At 42.9% G+C, this 20,138-nt stretch overlaps 1 protein-coding gene across 3 annotated transcripts in view; it reads right to left on the reverse strand.

Moving 5' to 3' along the window:
• Positions 1-20,138, reverse strand: part of LOC126266652 (putative fatty acyl-CoA reductase CG5065) — a 394,269-nt gene that overhangs the window by 149,673 nt on the left and 224,458 nt on the right. For all 3 annotated transcript variants that reach the window (XM_049971045.1, XM_049971048.1, XM_049971046.1), the window contains exon 4: positions 1,327-1,472. In XM_049971045.1, coding sequence (XP_049827002.1) covers positions 1,327-1,472 — 146 coding nt within the window. The remainder of the gene's footprint in view (positions 1-1,326; positions 1,473-20,138) is intronic.

The raw sequence follows: 20,138 nt of genomic DNA on the forward strand, positions 1-20,138 counted from the left end.
CTAACATATTATAGCTATTTGGGAGGGTTCTTACATTCGAGTACCTTTTCCATCACACAGTAGTACATAAAATAAAATCTGTAACATGTGCTTTACAGCTTAGGTATGGCACACTACATCTCCCGCCAAAAAGCTGCAACATCGCAGCGTGTTCTATCCATGAGATATATGTTCCATGAGTAGTTATGTCTTCTAACGGAATAACATAGACTCTCTGTTCAAAAGTGTCCGGACATCTGTCAGTGCGCAGTAACATGCGTTGTGTTCCTCTGTACCTTTATCTCGGTGAACTCTGGTGGGGAAAGTTTGAACGAGGAGACTCAAGATCTGTAGAAGAATGTCACCCATTCTTAATCAAGAGCCGAAACCAGGGAAGTTAGTGATGTTGGACAATGGGGTCGCCAGAGGAATCGACGTTCTTACTCAACCCAAAACTGTTCCGCTGTGTTCAGACCTGGACTCTGGGTAGGCCACTTCACTTCAGGAGTGTTATTTTCCACAACACACTGCCTCGCAGAAGCTGCTTTGACAGGCTGCACTGCTACGCTGACACAATCATCATCTTTGTACTGTTCCTCTACTGAAGGCAGAACACGATGTTGTAAAATAAGTTCATATCCTTCCGAATTTAGAATTTCCTGAAGCGCTGTAAGGAGATCACACCTTGACCAGAAGAAACACCCCCATACCGTAACATCACCCCCTTGTACTTAGTGTTGGCACTGCATACGATAGCAGGTAACGTTGTCGAGGCATTTGCCGAACCGAAACCCTTCCACCGCACCGCCACAGAGTACAGCGTGATCCGTCACTCCAGACCACTCGTTTCCAGTCGTCCAGTGTCCAGTGGCTGCGCCCTTTACACCACCTCCAACGCCCCTCAGCTCTGAGTACTGAAGTGCGAGGCTTGTGAGGGGCTGCCCGACCACTGTACGTTAGTCCCACTTAATAAACATGACACAGAACATAGGAATAAGAGATGAAAAATCTGTATACGAAGGAATACGAACTAACTCAAGTCCATAGCTACCTAAAACTTAAAATACAAATAAATTTAAGGAAAGTAGGAAATGACAAATCATAAACGTAAAATACACGGAACTTGTTAACAGAGCTCAAATGGTGACAACAGTACACTTTATCAAAAATGTGTGTGAAATCTTATGGGACTTGACTGCTAAGGTCATCAGTCCCTAAGCTTACACACTATTTAACCTCAATTATCCTAAGGACAAACACACACACCCATGCCCGTACACTTTATCTTATGTACTATTCATACTAGAGCATGCGTGCAGGTTATTTTGCGCTCTCGCAGCAACTTACTTCGCCGTGATCGTATCCAACATTGAATCGTCCATCCAACGAGCGGCGCGGAGTATCTCTTGAGGGTCGTACGGGCAAGGATACATTTTCTCGCCCAGTTCCTCCAGGTCGCAGTAGCAGAAAGCCGTTGACAGGTGCACCAGCACCTGTAAAGCCGCAAAAAGAAAACAAAAATAAGAAATACTCGTGATATACCACTCGCATAACGCACATCTTGTGTACGATTGTGGTATCACGAAAAATCCGACAAGCCGCGCCAGCAGCAGCCACAGGGGGCCAAAAATTCTGAACATGGCTTGTAGATAAGCCGAAACCGGTTAATAAAGAAATGTTATTGCGATCTCGACTGTTCATTTTAACTTAAATATAGCATCGAGCCGCTGCTCTCCGTACACTATGTTGTCAAAGTTTATGTACTTTTTTTTCCTCTACAAACAGACCCATTTCCTAATACATTTAATTTAATATCAATAAAATAAATGTAAAGAAACAGAAAAACATAAAAGTGAGGTTTAAACCAAAAATAGACGAACGAAAACAATAGAAAGCGTATTTACAAAGCAGGAAAAACGAAAAAGGTGAAAACGTACGGAAAGGTACTGGGCAGTTCGTAAACAAAAAAAAATCCTACTGAGAAATATTCCCAGAAAATGAGTGACTGACGTGCTCCTATGAGGCCGTAAAAACAGAATAACCGTAATGTGTAACTTACACGACATTTTTTCATGCAATAGCAACAATATATGCATTGAAGGAATGTATGCTAAATGATGGGAGAATTATGGTCACTTCACGAAATAGTTAACTCAGTGACAATAAAGAGAAAAAAAGCTAAAGAACTCCACTATGGAGATTATGACGCCACCAATCGTCAAATGTGGATTTATATAATTTAAATACACAATTCGGTTCTGAAAGGCATGATCCCATTACCAAGTTCTATAAATAAAGAAAACTCAATAATTATTTCAAGTACTAACAAACCTGTAATGAATACACATGTTTTCTATGTAGTATTACGTACCTTAAAAGTACTACGCTATTAGATATAATCAGAAGTATGCCACCAGCAAAAATGCATTGAGAAACATATATACACTGCCTGAAAAAACAAGTGAAGCACTGAGAAGGCTTGATATGATGTTGTGTACACACCATTGGCGGGTATAGAGTTGGAATTCTCTGAGACAAGCAGAACAGAGTGCGTCAGGCCTGGTAGAGTATATAAGGGGCGTGCGCAGCGTCAGATATCGAGTGATCACTGCAAAGAACACGGAGGCGCTGCGTATTCGTCAGAGACCGAGAGAGGTAGCGCAGTGGTTAGCGCGCTGGAAGCATTCGGGAGGATGACGGTTCAAACCCACGTCCGGCCACCCCCATCTAGGTTTTACGTGATTTCGCTCAATCGCTTCAGGCAAATACCCGGATGGTTTCTTTGAAAGGACACGACCGACTCCCTTCCCCGTCATTCCCTCCCCCGAGATAAACTAACCAATCAATTCGTGTGAGACAGCGTTCCCAGTGCCTGACGGAGTTTTGGAGGGGCATCATTATCAGTCCCCATTTGGCTGGCTGGTTGAATCGCGCAGTCTCGAGACAGGGATCTGACAGCGGTCCGATGATGGACTGCATGGGAAGGTGAGGGCACACATTTTGTCGTCAACGTTTCGTTAGACCACGTCTCATCGCCGTACTGGGCACCAGGCACATCGTAACGCCTGCCTTCGGGGAACAAGTAATGAAAACAGTACCGGCAGCAACTGAGAGATTTATACCAAATAAATTAACAAACGACGGAGCTGATGCCCCATGGTACACAAATCGAGTCAGAAAACTGTTGCAGAAACAACGAAAGAAACATGCCAAATTTAAACGGCCGCAAAATCTCCCAGCTCGGCCATCTTTTACAGAGGCTCTAAATTTAGCGCGGACTTCAATGCGACATGCTTATAATAGTTTCCACAGCGAAACTTTGTCTCGAAGCCTGGGAGAAGATGGAAAGAGAGTCTGGTCGTATTTGAAATATGCCAGCGGCAACATACAATGAATGCCTTCTCTGCGCGATAGCAATGGAGATACTATCGAAGACAGTATTGGCAAAGCAGAGTTACTAAACACAGCCTTCCGAAATTCTTTCACCAATGAAGACCAAGTCAATATTGCAGAATTCGAATCAAGAACAGCTGCCAACATGAGTAACATACTGTAGAAGTAGATAACCTCGGGGCAATACTAAATAAAAGCAAGTCTTCTGGTACAGACTATATACTAGCTACTTACTAAACAATCTTATACAACCGTTCACTCGACGAACGATCCGTACCCAAAAACTGGAAAGTTGCACAGATCACACCAACATTCAAGAAAGATAGTAGGAGTAATCCACTTAATTACAGACCCATATCATTAACGTCGATGTGCATCAAGATTTTGGAACATATTGTGTTCGAACATTATGAATTACGTCGCAGGAAACTCTCTATTCACACAAAGTCAACACCGATTTAGAAAACATCGCTCTTGTGAAACGCAGCTAGTTCTACAAGCACGATGTGCTGGGTGCTATTGTGAAGGGTTTCGAAATCGTTTCCGTATTTCTGGATTTCCGGAAGTGTTTCGACACTGTACCACACAAGCGGCTTGTAGTGAAATTGCGTGCTTATTGATATCGCCCCTTTAATGTGAGTGGATTCGTGATTTCATGTCAGAGAGGTCACAGTTCGTAGTAATTGACGGAAAGTCATCGAATAAAACGCAAGTGTTTTTTGGCGTTCCCGAAGGTAGTGTTACAGGCCGTTTGCTGTTCCTTATCTACATAAACTATTTGGGAGACGATGTGAGCAGGCGTCTTGAATTGTTTGCAGATGACGTTGTCGTTTATCGACCAGTAAAGTTATCAGAAGATGAAAAAAAATTGCAAATCGATTTAGATAAGATATCTGTATGGTGCACAAATTGGAAATCGACCTTAAATAACGAAATGTATGAGTTCATCCACATGACTGCTAAAAGTAATCCGTTAGACTTCGGTTGTATGACAAATCAGTGAAGTCTGGAGGCCATAAATTCAACTAAATACCTAAGAATTACAATTACGAACAACTTAAACTGGAAGGAATAGGTAGAAAATGTTGTGAGGAAGGCTAACCAAAGACTGCGTTTTATTGACGGGACACTAAGAAAATGCAAAGCAGATTGCCTACACTACGCTTATCGCTCCTCATTTAGAGTACCGCTGCGCGGTGTGGGACTCTTACCAGATAGGGTTGGCGAAGAACATCGAAAAAGTTCAAAGAAGGGCAGCAAGTTTTGTATCATTGCGAAATAGGGGAGAGAGTGTCATTGAAATGATACAGGATTTGAGAGGAATCTCCTCACGAAATTCCAATCAGCAATTTTCTCATCCGAATGAGAAAATATTTTGTTGAAGCCGACTTGCATTGGGAGAAACAATCAGCGTGATAAAATAAGGAAAATCAGAGCTCGCACGGAAAGATTCTTTCCTCACGCTATACGAGATTGGAATAACAAAGAATTGTGAAGGTGGTTCGATGAACCCTCTGCCAGGCACTTAAATGTGATTTGAGTATGCATGCAACGTTCTGTCTCACCCCACACCATTGGTCAGACACAAGCGGCAGTCAGCCTAGAGAGTTACCGTTCCACGCGAAGTCTGCCGTCGACACCACAACACAAACGGCCGCGTTGAGAGCGGTGCCGTAACGGGAAAGCGTGAACTGTTGATGAATGGGCGCACATGAATCGCGGCCCTGCACTACTCCGAATGACAGTTTGGCGGGAACCTGGTGAGACGTTGCACTGTCCCAGTGTCTTGCGGAGGCAGGGCGGTTTTGGCAAGGCGCAAATTGAGAGGCTTACAGCAAGTGTGACGTGACACGACACTGCAGCGCATATTGCGACGCGTACGTCATACTGGCGACGCTCTGCGCTGACAGGGCCGAAGCGCGCGCAACCTGTTACCTTCCTCAAACGATTTTACAGAAACTGTTCACTGAAAATATTTGATTTTTGCCTTACTTGTAGCGTTATACGTCAGCCTCGTGGCGAAGTGCCTATCATCTCGCTAATGACCATTTTTATTGTGATGAACTAATTTTAGTAAGACACTAAGCAAAACTCAAAAAATTTGCAACGAAAATTATGAGTCGCTATGATTTTGCGTTTGGTGCGTATTACACCTATGTTGCTGCGTATGAAATTTATCTAAAATGTTGATTTTTTGTTTAGACTTGGGAGGAGGTCTTTATCTGCCTCCCACCTCGAGAAAATGGATCCCATGTAGCGCGCTCACTTCCGATCTCACGCCCGCGAGGATGAAACACTCGTGACAACTTTCATATCACCTAAACCGCTCTATACATCGAAACGAAAGTTTGGCGTATGGTAGCACACAAGGAGGAGAGTGCTTTGCCAATTCTTAAACACACGGAACTTTATTATCTATGTATCAGTAATTATCTATGTATCATTACTTCCCTTTTTATTTATTTTACTGCAGTGACTGTAATTTTTTAAGAGATATCGACAGTAAGCGGCCGGGCGAGGTGACCGAGCGGTTCTAGGCGCTACAGTCTGGAGCCGCGCGACCGCTACGGTCCCAGGTTCGAATCCTGCATCGGGCATGGACGTGTGTGACGCCCTTAGGTTAGTTAGGTTTAAGTTGTTGTAAGTTCTAGGGGACTGATGACCTTAGAAGTTAAGTCCCATAGTGCTCAGAGCCATTTGAGCCATTTGACAGCTAGCGAAACAAGAGCTTACTATTATGAATATAAACATGAAATTTCTTCTTTTATGTTACTGCAAACCGACACTATGAGGTTTTTCGTAAGCTATTGAGCTCTGTGATGGCCAATTACTTGTTTAACGAGGCCCTACGTTTCGGAATTCTGTCTCAATAACTGCTGTGAGATGAGTTTGGCAAATTACATTGTGACAAAGGAAGTACAATTTAAGCAGTCACTAAGAGAAATGTGGCCTTTACTCATAAATGGTGATGCTTCTTCGAATGAGAAAAGGTTAACAACTCACACAAAAAGAGATTGGCAATTCTGTTGGAATTTTGGTGGAATCCCCGTAACCCATCGTATTTTTAACACTGAGCGCCTGGAATGGAAACTTACCAAAGGATTTTATTCCTTCTCTTGATCTGAGCAGTATTAAAACAATGACGAGCGTTCCTTCAGGCGGAATGATAGGCACATGCCAGATACTGTTTACTCACCAAGGGCTTGCCAAACTGACAATGCGTGATCGCGAATAAAATAGTTGTTACAGAGAAAAATAAACAATTGATCTGTCGCACAACACGATGGTCAGTGTATTGTCAGCAGCGAAGGATGATGCGCGCGACAGGAATGCACAAGCTACCCATGTGTGCCTTGTGAGATGGAGTTCGAAAAACATTGTCATGAAAGTATATCTGCCTTTGTCAGCAGCAATTCAACAAATTAAATATATCTAATCATAACACTCTTTTAGGATATTGCTGCTTTCGTAATAATACCGACCATTTTCTTCATTTGTGTACCCTGTTGTTGTATAATTAGTCTATTGATGCTGATAATGTCCATGCAACAATTGAAATGCTTTTTCTCATTGCGGCGAACCAATTAAAACATTGTTATTTGTGACTGCTTTTCGACTGTTTCTAGCTTGCAGTGGAAATGTGCCTCAACCACAACGCCGCAGGCGCGTGTCGCGTCCCAGTCGCGTCGCGTCGCAATTTGCGCGGCCCCATTTGAACCTGTGACGTTACAAAAACGCGCGCTGCGCTGCGTCGCGCCACACGCACTATACGCATCTCAATTTGCGCCTAGCCTTACTCTTACGGTCACGGTGTGGGGAGGCATCGAGTATGACTTCAGGACATGGCTTGTAGTGACTGAGGGAACTAAGACGGCACAGCGCTACGTCAAGCACATCCTGCGTCCTTACGTATTACCTCTTATGTGACAGTATCGAGACGCCATTTTTTAACAGGACAACGCTCGTTTGCACATGACACCTGTCTCTGTGAACTGTCTGCTTGATGCTGAGGTACTCGTGTGGTCAGCAAGATCCCCAATAGAAATTAAGTTCCATTTCGTTTCCTCCCCCCCTCTCTGCGCGATATTTCTTGGATAGTGTGTGTCATGAAATAACAGCCTTAATTACTGGCAGCTCTTAACACTCTCTTCACACTCTTTTCACTGATTAATGAAAGACAAGTGTCACGCACCTACCAAAGACTGTAAATACGTTGTGACGCATACATCAGTGACAACCAACGATATGGCTGTCGACTCAAGGGTCTTTGAACATCTGTACGTCTACGTCATAGCAAGAACTGAAATCATTCTTAGACCATCATTACAAAGTTTGCGCCTCTTGAGCTCTGACAGAATACAGTAATATTCACTGGTATGTACGTAACACTTGGCAAACAATAGAATGCTCATCTTTAGTGGCCAGCCTCTTGCGATGTGTTTTGTGTCCAAAGGTATGTAATTCAACGCAATGACATGACTGTCAATGATTGTGAAAGACTAGGAGTAACTGTGAACATTTTTGTGTTGCTACAAATATTGGTAACTTTTCTTTGTTAGCTGAACTGTACCAAGTATATACTAACTTACCAGTGTAGGATAAAAAGCAGCTAGTTAATATAACTATTACTCAGTTAAATGTAGGTGGTGCAAAAATCGTATTAAAGAGCACCGTAATAACTTATTGTCAGTACAGTATACACATTCAGTCTACAACCAGGATACCTTGACTCGTTCCACATCCACGTGGGATCTGTGGAACGCAACGACTGAATGAAAACTTAACCTGTTGTAAGACCCGGGCGGGCAGCAGCGTGGTTTGTAGCGCACCTAACCTTTGACTGCAAGCAGCATCCGCTCGGGACGAAATATGAAATTTTTTACGCTCCCCGAAATAAAATATGCTATTAGTAGACGACATTTTTCCATATACATAGGATAAATTAAGTCTTCTGACAAAAAATTTGTTCCTATGGCGTCGAAGTTCATAACAAATTTACGCACCCATCTGTGATGAGGGATGGCTTTAAAAGAATCAGGAAGTGGTAGAGTGTATCGACTAGCTCATTCGTGTTGTGCCTCGGAAGGGACGTTAAGTGCAGAACATGGGCACATTGAAGTGGCAGTCTTCGAAGATACGCTGACGGAAACGGATAGTGTTTCACAACGAAGCACCAATGTGATGTGGCCTATATCAAACTTCGTGGCAAGGTCCATCAAACAACTATTATTAAACGATTAAAATTTTACGTAGTGTGGAAACGGTGTTCATTATCAATACCAGTATGATGTAACACTCACACAGGCACAGAAACACTCGTAGGGACAAAAAATTAAACTCACCAGTGTGCGCGCACGCATTAAACGTTGAGCCTTAACACATAGCACAGCATCTGAGTCACGTGCTCAACATCGAGCACACTGTGTCTGCGTGAACACAAGGCAGTAGCGATCAGAGAGGTATTTATGTTTCAAAAAGACATTGCACTTAAATATGGGTAAATGCAACAACGTGACAGAGTAATAAAACGCGGCAATCGTGTTTCGCCCTTTCTATTGCCATACGGCGTGTGAAGCCGCTGGATTTGTTTGTATTTCGTGGCCACCTGTTCCACAGTGGTATAACACGCGTCCTCGCGGTCCACGACGTCGAACTGTGATGGGAAAAATATTCTGACTGACAGGGACACGCAACCCGTTTCACGGCTTGTAAATAAAAATCGGTTCCAAACCGACAGCAATTGTTGCAGGCAGTGAATGAAAGTTTGTCCCAATCTATTATCGAGAGAACACTGCGACGGAAACACCGTGCAATAGCCGTTTTGTGTCGGTCACCACGCAAGAAACCACTGCTCACACAGACACGTAAAGACGACAAGAGCAAAGGTCATTGGGCTGGTTTTCTGAACATTCCTGCCAAAACCGCTGTATCTCGCCTGGGCTGCAAACTCACCTGACGTGAAGCTCATAGACACGTTGGAACAGCGGGCGAAACGCCAACATCACTAACCCCACAAATTTGTGGAACTGCGCTATCAAATCCTCAACAATGGGACTTGACCTATATGTAGAGTACGTGCACAGCCTCGTAGACTCGCTTGCAGACCGAATCCAGGCGGTTTTCAAGTGCACAGGCAGAAGCAGAGGGCAGGAAACTATGCCTGTAATGATTTCTTTAGGGATGACTAACGTTTTGTACAGTGATTCGTTGTGGGATAAAGCAAAAAGACTCCGAAAGTAATGTCGAGTAATTACTTGCGATATCTGAAATGCTTGTCGGTTCATGAACGAGAGTAGTATGAAACTATACGTCTTCCCTTCACGTCACACACGTGGTCAATGGGTGAAAAATCACGGAACTTGGTTGGGGTTGGTTGGGTTTTGGTGTTAAATCCAGCTTAGGGTCTAGCAAAATCCTCCTGAATTGTGGCATCTGGCACCCCAATATTTAGGAAGGAAAGAGTATTAACACCTAAGATCACATCGACAACCACTTCATTACAGACGAAAATTTATGTACACTGTGTGATCAAAAGTATCCGGACACGTTACTGAAACTGACTTACAACTTCCCGGCGCCCTCCATCGGTAATGCTGGAATTCAATATGGTGTTGGCCCACCCCTAGTCTTGATGACAGCTTCCACTCTCGTAGGCATACGTTCAATTAGGGGCTGGATGGTTTCTTGGGGAATGGCAGCCCATTCTTCACGAAGTGCTGCACTGAGGAGTGATATCGATGTCGGTCGGTGAGGCCTGGCACAAAGTCGGCGTTCCAAAGCATCCCGAAGGTGTTCTGTAGGATTCAGGTCAGGACTCTGTACAGGCCAGTCCATTACAGGGATGCTACTGTCGTGTAACCACCCCGCCACAGGACGTGCATTATGAACAGGTGCCCCACCGTGTTGAAAGGTGCAATCGCTATCCCCGAATTGCTCTTCAACCGTGGGAAGCAAGAAGGTGCTTAAAACGTCAATGTAGGCCTGCGCTGTGTTAGTTCCACGCAGAACAACAAGGGGTGCAAGCCTGCTCCATGAAAAACACTACCACACCATAATACTACCGCCTCCGAATTTTTCTGTTGGCACTACACACGCTGGCAGATGACGTTCACCGGACATTCGCCATACCCACACCATGCCATCGGACCGCCACATTGTGTACCGTGATTCGTCACTCCACACAACGTTTCTTCACTGTTCAATCGTCAAATGTTTACGCTCCTTACACCGATACCTCGTTTGGGCATTTACCGGCGTGATGTGTGGCTTATGAGCAGCCGCTCGACCATAAAATCCAAGTTTTCTCACCTCCCGTTGTAACATTACAGGACATATTGGGACATATTGAAGTATTCGATACTGTAGACTTTTAGGGGATGTCGATACAGATATGCAAAATGTAAAGGGAAACTTTGGTGATGTTTAAATATTGTACTGTGTCAATATTAGGACATTTTGCACAGAAAGAACAAAAATAGAATTAATGTAAATATATATTAGTGTTAGTAACCTATTTTCATTCAATTTTGTAATTATATTTCATTTTGTAAAAGAAAGACTCACTGTTTGCTGTAGCTCTGATTAATTGTATAAATTATCAGTTTTGAGCTAAATTATTTCGTATAATATGGACAAGATGCTTTTGGAGGCTCACCAGCTAAAGAGAGGGTCTGTGGATGAGCGTTTGGTGCACACTTCTGGAACTTTCTATGGAGAAGTTCTGCATTGTGATCGCAAAAATACGAAAACTTGTGAGGACTGTTTCATAACCTAATTTCGAGGGACGATTTGTATCAAGAAATATTGCTGGAAGGATTTATTTACGTTTTGAAACACGATTTGAATCATTTTACATATAGATAGTTGTTCTAAATCACTCAAGAAATATCCAGAATCAAGTGTCAGGATATTTCTGGAAACATCGGTACAAATCTGGTGAAGGTTATCCAGAAGCTGGTAGAAAAATGTTATAAAATCTATTTGGAAATTATGCTTGTAAGAATTTATATGTACTGATCCTTTTACTTACTTTAATCTGTACTAAAATTCTGTAATGTCTAATTTAGTTTTAAGTCGTGAATTGCTATCGTATTGTAAACAAAACATTGTCAAAGACTCTCATTGTTTGGAAAGATATTAATAGACCTAGGAGTTGTCAGTTGCCAGTTCGGATATGCAGTGCGGTTAGCTCTGAGAGTCAGTTGTTGAGTCTGTGAAGTCTGTCAGTTCTGTTTGTAAATAAACGTCTGTAATGAAGAATTACTTGTTGTCGTCAATATGAACTCAAGACCTTTTGCACGAAGCAGACACCTCCTAATGCAACGTTTTAATTTGGTGTTGAGGAGCTGAAATGTTATAATTTGGTGGAGGAGCTGGGATATGATAATTTGGTGGAGGAGCTGAAATGTTATACCGTCTAACTGTCATAATACTTGCAGAGGATCCTGATGCAGTTTGGAATTCCTGTGTGACGGTCTGGATAGATGTCTGCCTATTACACATTACGACCCCCTTCAACTGTCAGTAATCTCTGTCAGTCAACAGACGAGGTCGGCCTGTACGCTTTTGTGCTGTACGTGTCCCTTTACGTTTCCACTTCACTATCACATCGGGATGTTTAGGAGCGTGCAAATCTCGCGTACAGACGTATAACACAAGTGGCACCCAATCATCTCACCACGTGCGAAGTCCGTGAGTTCCGCGGAGCGCCGGATTCTGCTCTGCCATGATGTCTAATGACTACTGAGAACGCTGATATGGAGTACCTGGCAGTAGGTGGCAGCACAATGCACCTAAAGGAAAAACGTATGTTTTTGGGGGTGTTCGGATACTTTTGATCACACAGTGTAGAAGTACCACGTACAAAGGAAGGAACCTCAGAACATGCTCGCAATCGGAAAAAGATAGAGTAGGAAATCAACAAAGTCCTGGGTGCTTCAATATGTGTCCAGAGGGAATATTCTTTATTTCCTGAGCTGATGCTAGAAGACTTCTTCCACACTTATTACTTCTAGTACCCTTTCATTTTGTGTTTGCCTACTTAATGTTTTGGGCAACGTCCTTGCCGCAGTGGATACACCGGTTCCCATGAGATCAGCTAAGTTAAGCGCTGTTGGGCGTGGCTGGCACTTGGATAGGTGACCATCCGGGCCGCCATGCGCTGTTGCCATTTTTCGGGGTGCACTCAGCCACGTGATGCCGATTGAGGAGCTACTCGACCCAATAGTAGCGGCTTCGGCCAAGCATACCATCTTACGACCGGGAGAGCGGTGTGTTGACCCCACGCCCCTCCTATCCTCATCCTCCACCGAGGATGACACGGCGGTCGGATGGTCCCGGTAGGCCACTTGTGGCCTGAAGACGGAGTGATTTTCTTTTTATACTTAATGTGTTACCGGGTCACCAAACATTAATGTTTCCACTTTCTCCTTCTGCGATTACCTCAGTTCTTACTTCACACGGCCGTTCCATACTGTGTACGTATAGCTTAATTTGTTTCTATTTTAGTTCTAGGTTAGTCTTTCATGACAATATCTTTTACATGAAGTTTTTTTTTCGCCTGAACCAATCTTGCTCTTCACATCTTTGAGTACTTCGACTCTCTCCTTCCATCTAGCCTCTTGCAAAACAAGATTGCCTGGTGGCATCCCTCATGCTTATCTGTGGCTTCCTGAAAACGGTGCATCAGCTGGGAGGGAAGCGCAGTCACGGAAACGCTTGACAGCGCTCTCGATGACGTCACAGATTACGCAGGTTGTTGCGGGCTGTTTGTAAGTCGCTTATTCCACTTTCGTTTACGTTCCGCTTGTGATACGCTTGAACGCGCCGTGAGGTAATTACGTTAAGTAGCTGCTAGGCCCAGAAACTACCAATTAAGGTTTCCTTAGTGCCGTTCCTCTTAACAGAACACATTGTTATGCACGTTGCGCTCGAACTTTGCCCAGCTGTTTTGTAACACGTAATTGGTGAGGTTTAACGGTTAACTGAGTACAGGTCTAGAAGATTAGTATTTACATTCTTTTTATTAGATTAGGTAATAACGCTGTCGTTCATGAGTGAGTCAACGTTTCAGAGTGCCACAGCGGTTGTCTCACGATTAATAACTAACTAATTCGTTTCTCAGAAGTCACAGGAACTGCAAGAGACTTTTTAATCATCCATGTTTGCCAGTGTTCCACCAAAATGTAGAATCTTTCTCGTATCATGAAATGTAAAACAGTAGGTATCTGTGCAGCTCGTCTTCACACGTGGACGAAAAGTAATGTCAAGCAATGAACATTCCTGTCGTCGAGTTAACACAAAGGTACTTAAACTGCATGAGAATGAGAGAAGGATTCGGTAGTGACATTGCAGAAGGAAACATTGTGGCATAGGGGTGAAGTGTTTGATGAAACTTTTGTGAGACGATGGTTTGAATAACGCTTCTTCTCGTACTAGCTCACTGCGAATAGGGTTGTCAGATCCAAAAGTACAAAAGCTGGACTCTGCGACATAGTTAGCAAGACATTTTACCCTGAAAGATGGACTACCAATTTTAAATAGAAACAGTCATCTCGGTATCTTCAATCGTTTATTAATAATCAATTACACTAACTTCTTTTCGTCGAGATCATACTTAAGCGTGCTTCTCTTGTCACGGTTCGCTCGGCTCCACCCGTCGGAGGTTCGAGTTCTCCCTCGGCCACGTGTGTGTGTGTGTTTGTCCTTAGCGTAAGTTAGATTAAGTAGTATGTAAGCCTAGGGACCGATGACCCCAGCAGTTTGGTCACGTGAGTGCTCACCACAAATTTCCAATTTTTTATTCAGTGTTCTTCCTAAGAAAATCTTACCTCGAAATACAGTAAAAGTTCTTCACCAAACGAAACAAACAATTATCTATTCTTCTGGGATGGAAACCGAAAAGATTTACAATAACGTCGGTCATTTCAGTTATGTCCATAATAATATTCCTCATGTGAAACCATTATATCGAGAACGCTATTTTTGCTGGAAATGATTTCGTGGAACTCTTGACAGGATAATTTTAAATTACACAACAAAGACATCGTTTTTGTGATTGTGTCGCTTAGCACTTCATTGCACTCCTTTAGAGGCTGGACGTTTAGAGGGTGAATACCCCTTCGCAGTTGGTATAAGTGGCCTGGAATTGTAAAATAATGTTTTACCAATTTCAGTAATTCCGAATAAAAATCTTCTTATTTATGTGATTCGGAATTTTATTTGGAATTAGGGGTCCACTTTTGATGACGTAAAAGCCATTTTGTAGACTCGCATAGTAATGAAGATTTGTGCCGATGTACATAAATATATTGGTGTATAAAGTAGATGTTTACTGGTATAGCGAGTTTTTGGGAAGGGAGATTTAAAGAGGCCGCATCAGTTATGAAAAAACTGGGAACTGAGGAAGATCTAGGAGGAAAGAAGGAAGTAATGGCGTGAAGTGCATTCATGTACAGAGGAAGACTTTACTGTTGCTTAAGTAGATACGTCTTTAACTGTTTTTTAAAGCCGGACATGTTTTTCAGTTCTCTAACATAACGAGGAAGGTTATTGCAGAGCCGGGTTACTGCTACTGTAAAGGACTTGGAGAAGGTGACTGAGCGATGTAGTGGAACAGAGAGGGTTTTATTATGAGGGAAACATATGTTTCTGTCGTATTGTTCAGACATGAGCATTAAGGACGAGGTGAGATATGAGGGACAGTGTACATTTATAAGGCAGTAGATGACAGAGTGTATGGAAATCTCTGCGTTTGTCTGCACGTAGCCAGGACAGTTGTGCGTGTGCTGATGAAATGTGATCAAAAACTCGAGCGTCACAGATATATCGGACGCAAGCATTCATGACCAGTTCCAGACGTCGCGAATTTTTCTGAGAGAGGCCTTGTAGGATAATGTCGCTGTAGTCAATGATTGGGAGTATAAGCGTTTGTACAAATTTGTTTTTCAGATCGAAAGGGAAGAGTTTTTTTTATATTTTTGTAGGGCATGAAGGGATGCTGATGCTTTTTTGCACACTGCAGTTATGTGCTCTGTCCAATTTAGATTTTCATCTATTACTACTACCAAACTCTTTGCTGAGGGAGAGAAGTTATTTGTTCCATTTAGGATTAGAGATGGTACAGATTCCCTGTGTTTTGGTCTAATGAGCTTAGAGTGACCAACAAGTACTGCTTGGGTTTTAGATGGGTTGAGTTTTAGTCCTATGTTCTGTGCTCATTTTGACAGTGCATCGAGGTCAGTATTGAAGTTTTAAATAGCTTTATTAAGATTCACTGGTTTTGCACTTAGATACAACTGAAGGTCATCAGCATACATGTGATATTTGCAATAGGTCAGAACCGATGACACATCATTGACGTACACAGAGAAGAGTATAGGACCTAATACTGAGCCTTGGGGAACGCCTGACACTACCTGCCGCCATTGTGATTTTATATTCCGTGACAGGACGTGCGCGTTGCTGACGAGAAGTCATGTATGAGCGAAACCATTGCACTCCAATCGGTGAGAAATTTAGACTGCTAAGTTTGGCAAGTAAGATGTCGAAGTCGACAGTATCAAACCCTTTGCTGAAATCTAAGGAGCAAATGATAATCGCTTCTTGTCTATCCATGGCCAGTTTCAGGTCATCTGTCACCTTTATCATTGAGGATGTTGTGCTTCGATGTTTACGAAAACCTGATTGGTACTCGTCTAGTAGGTTGTTAGTAGTTAGGTAGTGGGTAAGCTGGTTATGGACTAATTATTCTAAGGCTTCTGATAGTGCAGGAAGAATGCAGATGCAGTCAGACGGTGCTGTGGCAATGTCCTTTTTAGGCAGTCGTTTAATTTGTCCCAGTTTCCAGGCCTCAGGGAAAACACTTGCGATTAAGGAATCGTTTAAAATGTCTGTTATACAGGGCAGTAGTGGATCAGTAATAAGTTTTACTATCTGGATAGTGATGCCATCAGGTCCAGTAGATTCTGATCCAATCCGCATGATGGCTTTCTTGACAGTACTGCCAGTGACGTGCTGTACATAGAATTTTTCTTTGCTACAGTCGTTCATCCCCATGAAGTAATCAATGATTCTCTGTTTTCTTTTGCGGTTCAGTTGTGGTTGTAGGCAATGCCAAGAATCGGTTTAGTTCTTCAGATGGGACCATGAAATTTTCTGCAACCTACGGAGATTTTTCCACAGGATATCTGGTCTACAGCTATTTTCAGTTAATGTACGGGCATGCCTTAGCTTAGCGTTTCTCGCTACTTGACTGACTGTGTTTCGTTTCTGCTTGTATACAGCATGATTTTCAGGTGTAGGGCGTATCTTGTATGCTCGATGTGCGGCGTCTCTGAGATTCATGAGCTGTTTTAGTTCATGAGTCAGCCAAGTTGCAGGTTTCCTTTTTTACTTTTTGGTCTTTAGTGTTGTCTACTTCACGACCATAAGGAGCCAGCCACGTGGCAACGTTAACTGCGAAGCCCCCTTCTTCCCCGACAGCGTCAAGACAATAATCTCTCTCAGGTTTTCGCAGAGTGAAGACACGTGTAGCTGGAGCCTCCAGAGCTGTGTGAGGTGAGGCTTAATGAGCTCGCCGGTTAGTGCCCGTCCCGTCGTGTTCAGGGAAAAAGCAGTGAGTCGCTGGTGGTTGCGTTAGTAGCCCGTGTGAAGCCGGCTTCATAACAAGACGTGGCCCTGGAGCAAAGCACGCAGCACCTGCAACCGTGAAAGCACGAGCAGTGTGCGATATGCAGGGGAGGATGGGGGAGCTGATTTCCCCCGTGTGTATCTATCAAACCACCCACCCCTTCCCTCTGATTTTAAACTATCCATCGCGAGCAGAGATATTTATTGACTGCTCTCTGGATATGTAATACTTAACATTTAATTTGAATTTGTGGAACCGTACACAGAAAGTACTAACACACAGTTACTATTAACATGTTTCGTCATTAATTTTGGAAAAAAGCTTCTTGCACTTAAGAACCTCACATTATTTCAAAATGAATCGTCGTTCTCATGCTGTTATTCTTGATTTCATTCAAGGGCCGTAGCCCCGGACTTGCGAGGCAAATAGTGTGGCAGCCGAACCACAGCCGTACCGCGGAGATGCGTGCTGAAATTCAGCCCCCCCCCCCCCCCCCCCCCCGTCCCAAGCCCCAACACAGGGCGAACACCCGGTACCTGCGTGCACATCATTAGAGCTGGGCAAGATAATGCCTTCGGTGCGGCACGAAGAAAGCATACGGGACAAAAGCACAAAGCAGTCGAAACTCAGTCCTACCCAGCAGACCGGATTCGACAGTCTTGACTTGGCTAGCCGCCGACCACGTGGGTCGAGCTTAACGCAGGTTCCCCAGTATTGCGTAAGCGAAGTTAATTGATGCCGATCCATTGTCCTCTCGCGTCTGCAAAAGACGAGGTGATCTCCACACGTCTCCGCTTCAGCAGCATTCTTAGTGAGTTGAGTGCGTGCAGGCCCGTGAGAATTATGTAATTTCCAGCGTGGCTTTCACACAAAGAAAAATTTCGTCGTTCCTTGAGAATAGTGCATTGCCAGATACGTGGGCAAACACTGGCATTCAGGATACTAACAGTGATGCTAAATGAGTTGATATAGACGGTGAATATAAAAAACAAAAAGGTAAAGAAGACGCTAACAAAGAGAAAAAGAGTGAATCTTCGCGGAATGGAAACTCTGAGAAATCTTAAGGTAGGGGTGGGAATAATAGTAGGCTTAAAATTATAATGGGAGATTGTGTTGCATTATCGCGTCTTCTGAAGTGGCAAAATACTAAGCCGTGCCTGTCTGTAAATTACCAAAACTTTGTAACATGCGCAGTGTCTCCAGAAATTCGTGAACTTAAAGTGGAAAGCATGGGTGTGCGTATCGATAACGCGTTTTCGCTTCTGAAATCAGTGACCATGCAAAGTGCAAACCATACGTAAATCGCTTAGAAATAACCCGTAAAGAAGAAAACCAAAGTTTAGAAAAAATCGTGAGTGAAAGTGAAAAGTTGTAGGGAAACCAACATCAAGAAAAAATGATGATAAATGCTTCAGTGTTCTGATCTGCATATGTAATAGCTAAACAGGAATTATTATTCACATCATATCCTGCAGTACTCGAACTAGAAAAATGTAACGCTTTTTCAGTCGGTAACATGCTTCATTCTGACCCTGCATGCCGAAATGACATTAAGTTCACAGGAGAACAAACGAAAAAAAATGTTGCTCACCTCCTTACATAATCGGGTGCAAAATTCAGTATCTTGTTGGATATAAGAACAACCGTATCCAATAAAACCTGTTTAATAATATATGACAGAATTGCTTGCAGTTCTTTTCCTATATTGTTGAATTAGAAATTGCGACATGAGACAGCATTTCCAGTGCACCCTTAGCAGCTCTTCAAAAGTATGACATTAAATATGATGTACTAATAAACCATGATGCAGGTATCCTAACAAATGGTGCATCAACAATGCTTGCACCTTACGTAGGCGTAGCCGCTCTACTGCGTAATCATTTACGTAAGGACTTACTGTAGCGCACTGTATGAACCACAAAATGGCACTAACTGTCCACAATGTTATGAATGATGTGGCAGATGTATACAATATACGGTTTTTTTTTATATTCCTTATATACTGCCTTTTGTCTCGAAATTCCTAATCAACTTACTTTCAAACTTTGCTAAAACATCTCACAAAGTGGTTGCCAATAATGGAATTAGTTGTGCTTCGTGACGTCCTAGAAGTTCTGCAATTCCTTGCGCAAAATGGAAATTCTTCAGCTCTTGTAGCGAAACAAGACAACGGTGTGGCTACAAAAACTCTTGAAACACTAAAAACAAATGACTTGCCTTGAATGAGGATGACAGTATTAGAGTTGGAGGAAAAGCGCGCATTCAAAGGAAAATTAATTAAAGAACCATCTTGTGATGAATGTAACAAATTTCAGTTTTTCAGTTTTTGGTAGATAATACAAAAACTGCTTTGAAGACTTGTACTTCTTTTCTGATGCATCCATATTGAATTCAGAAACAAGGCCTTCAGACGATTATGAAGTGTGTTTCGTGATGAAATGTAATTTTCTGCCTTATGCAAGAAGGAGGATTTTAAATTAAGTGAAACCACATCTGCGTCACTAGTAAAAGATATCCGAAACAACAAAATAAAATCCTCAACACAAACCCACTCCTGTGACAGAACTTGTGAAAGCAATCTAAATTGTATCTACACTTGAATAAGGACGCTTATTTAGTTCCATGAATCTAACCTGGCTGATCAGAGAAATCATTTACAAAGTTCAATGAATGGTCCTTCACTGCATTGCTTAGGTGCAGAAAAATTTGCAGCAAGGTAGATGACGTCTCAGCGCCTTCGTGTCCTTGACAAACCAACTGGCAAATCTTCGAATGCTCAGGTTCAGTGTCCTTCAATTCGTATATAGTGCGAAGGACACACAGACAATTTAAGATCAAAGATAGTAAAACAGGCTATATTAAACTCAATGAAAGTCAAAATACGCAATAACTGTTTATTGTACTTTCCCTTGTATGACGATCCGCTCCGTACCCTGGAGGTATATCTGCAGGTCATACACCTCCAGCGTATGAAACTGGTCGTCATACAGGGAAAACCACAGTGAACAGCTACTACGCATTTTAAATTGTTCGATTGTCCTTCACATTGTGTACAAGTTCTTTAGCTGTGGTTGCCCGACCTATAAGGTTATTTGTAGTTCAGTCATTTCGCCTGTCCAACTACACTCTATAAGTG

This window comes from Schistocerca gregaria, chromosome 4 (genome assembly GCF_023897955.1).
Source record: "Schistocerca gregaria isolate iqSchGreg1 chromosome 4, iqSchGreg1.2, whole genome shotgun sequence".
Lineage (NCBI taxonomy): Eukaryota > Metazoa > Arthropoda > Insecta > Orthoptera > Acrididae > Schistocerca > Schistocerca gregaria.